Below are 8,869 nucleotides of genomic sequence, written 5' to 3'. Positions count from 1 at the left end.
GGGGGAAGAGAGAGAGAGAGCTTGAGCTCTTTCAAGATACACAATACAGAGAGAATACATGCAAGATAAGAAGTTGAAAACCCTAGTATTTCTTCCTCTTTTCTTCACTATAATATCCTATTGAAAGGTGGAGCCTAAGTGGAAGCACAAGCAAGTAGAAGCAAGAGAGAGATGAGCTATGAAGGAAGGAGAAAGAGACAAGAGATAGAGACATAAGATGTGGAAACACCAACAATGATAATGTATGTTCAGCATTTCCTTAATCGTTAGTCACCAAAAGAATAAAGAATAAAGTGGTAGTAATGGGTACCCAGCCAGTCCCTATATTATACATGTGGGCAAGTACTGCAAATGTAGTGAATACACAAGTGGTATGGGCATAGGCACCTTTACCTTCAACAACCTTCCACTTAATGGCAAATGTACCTCCAATGATGAATGAAAGAAAAAAGAAAAATACAAATGTACATAAAGTATAATAGGATAAGGGATAGACATCATCTAATCCACTGCCCATCATCTTCCTTATGAAAGGAAAAACACTAAACTAAGAGACTTTTAATGAGTATGTCTACAGGATTTTGGTCAATTGATACCTTGACAAGCTCAATGGACTTTTCCTTAATGAACTCTTTGATAAAGTGATAATGCACCTCAATGTGCTTTGTATTTTACATGGAATTTTGAATTCTTGGACAATTAAATAATATTCATAGAATTTGAATGCAATGTAGGGACCATTAGTAATACCAAGGTCTACCACCACACGACCTAACCAAAGGGCCTCCTTGCAAGCCACGATGCCTATAACATACTCTACCTCTATAGTATATAGGGCTATATATTTTTGCAACCTGAACATCCAAGAAATAACACATTTAGAAAAGATAAAGATATAGCCAGATGTGGAATTCTTACTATTTTCATGTTCTACATAATCAAAGTCAGTGTACTCCACGTCTCCTACATCCTAGCCACCATAATATATGTGCATATCTATAGTGCCCTTAAGGTACCTCATGATACAAGCTATTAAATGAAGTCTCGAATTGGCTCGTCTTCTTGTGAAGTGTGGAAAGAAATCAAATTTGAATTTGAAACAATTGATATGTTATAACTCTATCAAACATCCACAAACATTACTTGTTAGATCAACTCCATGAAAAGGATAAAGAGTATTGAGAAACAATCTATTTTCTAATACTCTTTATGTGCCCTAAGTTTCCACTAGGATTGGTTGTTTAATAGATACCATTGCATGTCATACCCTTCATTGATATCCTAATGTCACCTACTACGTGTAGTCATATAGTGTGCCATAACTCCCATTGCAAATTCTATGTCAAGACAAGCAGCTATCATGGCATATATCAAATTTTCCACCATTGTGGATGCATAAGGGACTTGGCCATTTTGGCATTCTGCTCATTAGAATGTGAACAATGACCTAAATAACCTTTAGGTAAGAAGGTAAAGGACAACCAATAGGGTTAACATTCCCCATATGAAACCACTCAAGGATCTTCTAGATGTAGTCCTTTTGTGCACAAGTAAAAGAGCCCCTTAGAGTTATCATGCATGATGCACATCCCAATAATTTATGAGGCCTATTGTTCCATGTTCTTCATCTCAAAGCTCTTCTTGAATAAACTTTTTCAAGGTATCCAGCTCATCATGATCTCTTCCAGCAATCAACATATCATCCACAAAAAGTACCAAAACTATAAGACTGCCATCACAGCCCTTCTTTTGTATACATATAGATCTATCCTTGTAGGTATATCATTGTGAATGTATGAAAGTATCAAACTTGTGATACCATTCCATAAATGACTACTTAAGACCATAAACACTAGCTGTTACTTACCTTTTTTCTCAAAGCCTTTAAATTGATGCATATAGATCTCATCATGCAAGTTTTCATGTAAAAACGTTATCTTTACATCCATCTGATAAAGTTCCATATCTAACAAAGCAACTAAAGCCAATACCAAGTGTAGGGGGTAGTCATCTTAACTATGGAAAAAAATAACTCATTAAAGACAACATCATGCTCATGCTTAAAATCCTAAGCAATCAATTTGGTCTTATATGCTAGATTGGGGTGTACATCGGTACTCTTCAACTTATATAATCACTTGCATGGCAAAGCACACCTTTCACTATTATGCAAAGTAACCAAATCCCATATTTTATTGTTTTGTAATAAGTTATACTTTGACTACATGGCCCTCTTCCAAGAGTAGCTAGATTCACCTCTAGACATGGGTCCATGATAAGTAAGAGGCTCACTAGCGTCTATTACCATACCATAGTCCCTTGAGGGCTCAAAACACTCAAGAGGATGTCTATCTCTAGTAGAATATCTCAAAGGAGATTGTGGGGCATGTATATCCTATCAAATATCATGGTCATGGGCCATGGGAGCATTAGTTTTGTTGTGGGTTGTCTAGTAGACTATATAGGAGTACGAGGCTTCTCCTAAAGTATTACCTTGCCTACCTCAGCTACTTGCTCAAGCTAGTTATGCGTTTTCTCCTCATGGAAAACAACATCATGGCTATGTAGATGACCTCTTGAGCCAATGGATCCCATAGGTAATAGCCAATCTCACTTGCATCCCTATAACTAAGAAAAATGCATTTCAATGACTTAGAATCCAACTTATTGTGCTTATCCTTGGAAACATGGAAGAAAACCTCACACCATAGATACGAAAATGAGAATATGATGGATATTTTCTAGACCATATCTCCTCTACAACTTGATAGCTAATAATAGTGCATGGAGATCTATTAATCACATGTACAACTATAGTAGCACTTGATTTAAAAAATGTTGTAGTAAGCATGTCTAGCTAAGTATACTACAGACTCTCTAGGGTGAGGTGTATACGTTGGTCAACTGACACTTGATACCCTTATTATCACAAAGCTACTCAAAGGCTTTAGATACATACTCACCTCCATTATCAGATCATAGGCATTTTGGCCTATACCCATATTAGTTCTTAACAAGAGCAAGCCAAGATTTTGAAATGTAGCCAATATATGGGATTTTTGCTTTATGGGATATACACATACCTTATGTGAGTAATCATCAATGAAAGTAACAAAATACTTCATGCCACCTAACGATGCTTGATAGGACATAGGTCCACAAATTTCAAAATGAACAGAGCTAGAGGTCCACCCATACACATAATACGAAACTTCTTATGTGAAGTGCATATCTGCTTGCCATAAAGATAATGATCACAAGAATAAAAAATTTATAATTAAAGGGAAAAAGATATTGCAAATGAATAAGCATTTTCATTCCCTTTAATTATATGCACCTGAGGCGATGATGTCATAACGATACATATGATATTGCAACATTATCAAAATATAGTCAATAGTCCTGGATACAAGTAAGAGATAAAAGTGCCATTCTTGTTACCTCGTGCAAGGATAAGATTCCCATGTGTAATCTTCCATGAGGAATCACCAAAATATACAAAGTAACATGTAACATTCAATTTACAATAAAATAAGGATTTTGGTTAAAGTCAAAACATGGCATACATCATGCACACTATGCCACTATTGCAGCACCTTTGACTTATTGATTAAAAAAAGAGTCATTCTTTTGGGATGCCACCACTAATCATAGCTTCAAGTCAATTAAAGGATACCATGATGTACAACACAATTGGAATACGTGGCTCCACTTGGCTGAGTTTGCCTATAATAACTCAACCCACTTTAGCATTGGAGTTTCCCCTTTTGAGGCCTTATACGAGTATAACGTTTCCCTCCCTATAGTCTTATTTAATGATAAGATAAACCATTAGAGTCAGACTAACTTGGATCGCATGCAAGCCCTCCTTCAGCAATGAAAACTGAATCTTTAAAAGGCACGAACGCACATGAAACTCTATGTTGATGAGAAAAGAAGGCATTTGGAATTCGAGGAAGGGGAATCGGTCCTCTTCAAAATGCCTAAGTCCCGCTACTCCACTCTCAAAGAGGGTAGTAGTAACAAGCTGGCCCATCGCTTCTATGGCCCCTACCGGATCTTGAAGAGAGTTGGTGACTTGGCCTAGCGATTAGAGCTTCCCCCTATCACCAAAATCCAAATTTTATTTCATGTCAATTAGCTGAAACCCTTCATGGCACCTCAGTGGACTATGTGGAAGAACTCCCCCCCATAGATGAAGAAGGCATCGCTTAGTATATCCCTGAGATAATCATTGGGCAATGAGATAAGCACTTAAGGTCTCAATTCATCAAGGAATACATCATCAAATGGAAAGGCCTACCCTTGGAGGAATCCTCTTGATGCCCAACCACCATTGTCAATGAATTTTCCCACCTCCAAGAGGCCCAATGGATTGAAGACTAGCTGGTTATGCCCCCTTCTCCGCCCTCTACCTATAGACTACACACTATTTTAGAACAATTTTGTACTTACCCAAATCTCAATCATATGCATCCTACCTAGGCTAAAAGTACTTTTCATAAGCTCCGTTTTGACATGTGGCATGCCCCATATTTGGAGCAGCCTACCAAAAGTTATGACAATTTTACCTCAATAGACTGGTCATGGAAAATATGCTATCCCTAGTCTTTACCCACCAATTTCCCTTGTAACATGGCTCAGAGTAGTACTCTGAACCCCTCCCTACACCCACCCATCACTCCCCTCTAGTTCTCTTTGTTTTTTAGGGAAATAACCTTCAGGATGGGAATGGATTGTAACAAGCGGAATATATAGAAACTAGGGATTAGACACCTAGTCACACTATGGGGTATATAAAGTGTAAGAGTCCCAAATTAGGGAAACAAGTGATCATCAAGAACATACTCTTCACCTTCATCTTCACATTCTATGGCTTCCTCCTTCCTTCTCTCCTCTTTTATGTCTTTCTCTTTCCTCTTCTAGTCTTCTCTTCTCTTCTTCTTGCTCTCTTTTTCTCTCTTCAGCACTTCTCCTCTCTCCTCTCAGCTTCATTCATTACAGATTTCCTTTACTTTTACCAAAGATGAAGAAAAAGAGAAGAGGGACATATAAATAATGCCACTATCTTTAGTGGACCCAAATTCAATATATAGATAAATCAAAAGCAAAAGGATAAGAGTATTCACGAAATACTAAACATTATGAAGATGGTTCCTTTGCTTCGATTTTATAGACATAAGGTCAAGTATTAAGAGTACCCTTTAAGTTAAGAGTATGATTATATATGATTTAGTAATATGAAATTAAGGGTATGTAGATGGAGAGAACTTCATAGAGGTAGTTTGTCTCCTAGGCTATGGTTATAGTCCTTGACTGTTTAAGCAAGGGAGTTTGTTCTAGGTGGCCAAGACATCTTAGAGCCCAAGATTCTTAGCTAATCTTCTTCTTTAAGTGGCTATTGAGTATTGGTGCCCTACTGGAAAAGAATGGATTATCACAGAATGGTTCAAGAATACCATCACGTTTCTCCCTTTTCAAAGGCTAAAATATCACAAGGCTATACTTCAAACTCTCCAAGTATTATGTAGGACTATCTTCTTGACAAATAATTCGACATGACGATCACACAATGGGAAAAATGGTAAACTAATTAGGTAGAAAAGGTTGTTAATATATGGTGATCTATGAGTGGCTCGAATGATGTTATACTTTCAAAATATCTCCCCATGTATCATGTGGATGTAGTTTCTACACCCAAGTTGCATGTTTTTCAACATTATTGCATATGCTTTGATACAATTTGATGTGGTTAGCAGAGGATCGAGCCATACTCTTTTGGTAAAACATACACTTCAAATTCATGTGAAGAGAAATGTGGATGGATGGTTGATCATGGTTTAAGCAAAGTTGAATGACCCTGAATGCAGTACCCTGGTTGGTTGACGAAAAATTCATCCATGCATGATGGTTAATGAGTTGATTAGATGGCACGGGGGTGATCATTTCATCAATAGAGGAAGTTTCAATAGAAAAGGATGAATGTCGACAAATGCTAAAATCACTAGTACCATGACGATAGCTCATATGTTATTACTGCTCTAGCATTGTGAGCTACCCATATACGAAGAGGCATTTATGAGCAACACATTCACCTAGTAGGTCCTACTTTCAGTACTCGATTGTAGCAAAGTGTGGCTAGATAGCTAGAGAGAGACCATTGTGGCGGTTGGCACATTACCAACTTGGTTGCATACATGTGTAGGATCATATCTCACAGCATGGTTTTTTCCACTAGCCTTGTCATGACTCGCTCCAAAAATGCATGCAGTGCCTTGTTTAGCATATCAATTTATGGCTCATCTTTGTTGTTATAGCTATGTCTTTTCGTATATACAATCTTCGCGCTCGCCTATTTCCTATGTGCTATGGGAACTTCCTAAAAAAAGTGCATGACGAAGGTGCATCTACTATCTATTGTATTCACCTATGATAAACTAAGTTTTTGATTTGCCATATTCTCAATTCATTAGTCGCTATCTTACACTTAGAAAGTGGATGGGCGGAGCCAAATCTCCCTAGGCCTCCTTGGAGGTCACCCATCATAGTATTGTTCACCCCATTGTGTGCTTAACTAGAAGACACCCATAATTGGTTTAGCTGTCTAGCTTCCAAAACCTTAAAAGCAATGGATGACAATCCAATTATGGAAATCTTCTTTCAATTCGCCTAGGATTCAAACCCGATCTCAACACATCACCGGTGCGCCGATAGTGAGCTAGCTTTTTGTAACAAGTGTGGAGCAATGATGAATTAATGTCCATTAAGTCCTAAAGTACGAGGCTTATCGCTGGAAAGGAATGGAGCTAAAAGGTCTTCTTCGTGAAACTTTCATGCATACCTATCGTTTTATTATTAGTGGCCGGTCTCATCAGTGGTATTTGACGTTGTATCTTTCTCTAAACTATATTGAGGTGGACATGGTGTAAGAGGACCGCTTAGATTTGGTACATGACAGATGTCATAGTACTAACTGATGGGCGGTGTTGTTAAAGGTCAACTGTCCTTGCTAGTGGAATAGTGCAAACTTCAAAGGCTTGGTAAGATGCGTCAATTAGGCTCCATTAATGGCACACGTCTCGAAGCTCCGCTATATTCGGCTACTCTGCTTTTGGAGCTCATTGCCTTATATACACCGTACACGGATTAATTCGAGGGGTGGTGGTCCAAATGCACATGTGGGCCGATTGGACGTATATACTATACCTTATGAAGTGCTCGATGCAATTCGTTATGCCTTTTGTTCTTTCTTTCTTTCCATATTCCATTGGAGAGAGTGTGACGCAAAGCTACTCCCTCCAGGTCTGCCATTACAGAATATGGATGAAGAGAATAATTATTTTTCTTGTGCTACAATTAAACATTGTGAAAGGGCCGCTGAGGAATTGAAAGCGAGAGAGAGAGAGAGATGTAGTGTGGAACAATCGAAGGGTGAGTATAAAATGGTGGCCTCGTCTTCTCGCTATCCCATACAGTTATACAGAGAGAGAGAGAGAGAGAGAGAGAGAGAGATGGCAACCAAATTGAATCTGTACATCCCCGCGTTTCTGTTCGTAATATACCGGTTAGGGAACGTAGGTTCTGGTCTCTCACAGGAAGAGACAGTGCCGCGTAAGCTCATGCAGCCTAAGCCAGTTTATTCCGCAGGTAGCACTCACTGCAATTAGACTATTATAAGTACGTGCATGCATATGTTGAAAAGAAGGTATAAGCAAACGCAATGCATATGGGCATGGCCGACACAGCTCTCTCTCTCTCTCTCTCTCTCACACACACACACACATATTCTCATTGCTTGTTTTGAGCTGCAACTGCAGCGGATATAATGGCGAAGGCGAGTCTTAACACCGCGATTCCAGCTGCTGCCGCCGCTCCCGTGGATGGTGATACGTTAAACAATTGCAGTAAGGCGCCTAATCTCATGACCGACGCTCTCATCATCAACAACATTGACAGTAGAGCTAATATTAATCCTCTCCATCAAAGCATTGAAAGTCCCAATGTTCGCTCGACGCGGAGCGGCAAACGTAGGAAGGTAAATTAGTATGGGCCCTTATGTTTTCCTTGTCAAATTACGATTATCGTCTCTAAAGCAGCTCATGTCTAAGTAGACTCAGAAGTTACCTGGGCTCAGTTATTATAACATGATGATGCCAACGCCTAGATTGAGTGGGTTCCAAGTGAATGATGATGCCGATCCATTTATTAACTATCGAATTCTGATGTATTTGGGCGCAGCATCACATTCATAAGGAGCTGCTCTTCCACGGGAGGCTCTTGATCGACCAGCTGGATTACCCCTCCGCCCGGACTCACCCTCCCACCGAGCCCCCTCGTCGCTAATAACCCGACTTCTAATCATACCTGCAGAAGGGCCGCCAAGGCTATTGGGGCATGAAGGCCGCCTCCAGGAGACTCCCGTCAAATATCCATTGGGCAACCCAAAGAAAGAAGGCCGCCCACGTAGGTGACAAACTCTTAGAGAACAAACTCTTCCGAACGTTGTGCCAAATTAAGAAGGTCCAACGGGAAGCTTGATGTGTTATATGGTTAAGGTTAATACAAGAACTCAGCAGTTTTTTGAGGTGTGAATTTCTCACACAATTCTTGAGGATTTTACATAATTTCTAGTAGAGAATCTCTACATATATGTGTGTGTGTGTGTGTGTGTGTGTGTGCAAAAACCTCTTTTTCGCGATATCATTGTCAATATTTTGTATATTAGAAGTCTATTGTGGAAGTCTTACCCTTGATGGAATATTTCTTGTGCGTTCATCGTCTATTGAAGTGTTTTGAAGGTGGGTTGTTTTAGAGAATGCATCAATAACATTGTTTACCAAAACCTTTACCATATTTACTATCAAAATAA

At 39.1% G+C, this 8,869-nt stretch overlaps 1 protein-coding gene across 1 annotated transcript; it reads left to right on the top strand.

Annotated features, from left to right (window-relative positions):
* Positions 1-7,502: 7,502 nt before the first annotated feature.
* LOC148017392 (uncharacterized) lies at positions 7,503-8,554 on the top strand. The gene is made up of 3 exons (XM_087662363.1): positions 7,503-7,647; positions 7,818-8,035; positions 8,239-8,554. Exons 1-3 carry the CDS (start codon positions 7,512-7,514, stop codon positions 8,341-8,343), a joined length of 459 nt encoding a protein of 152 aa, XP_087518489.1. The 5' UTR covers positions 7,503-7,511; the 3' UTR covers positions 8,344-8,554.
* The last annotated feature ends 315 nt before the right edge of the window (positions 8,555-8,869 follow it).

This window comes from Lygodium microphyllum, chromosome 22 (genome assembly GCF_053477565.2).
Source record: "Lygodium microphyllum isolate KBCC chromosome 22, Lygodium_microphyllum_v1.1.10, whole genome shotgun sequence".
Classification (NCBI taxonomy): Eukaryota; Viridiplantae; Streptophyta; class Polypodiopsida; order Schizaeales; family Lygodiaceae; genus Lygodium; species Lygodium microphyllum.
Note: the sequence above shows the minus strand (reverse complement) of the source record. Positions and strands in the feature narration are given on the sequence as shown.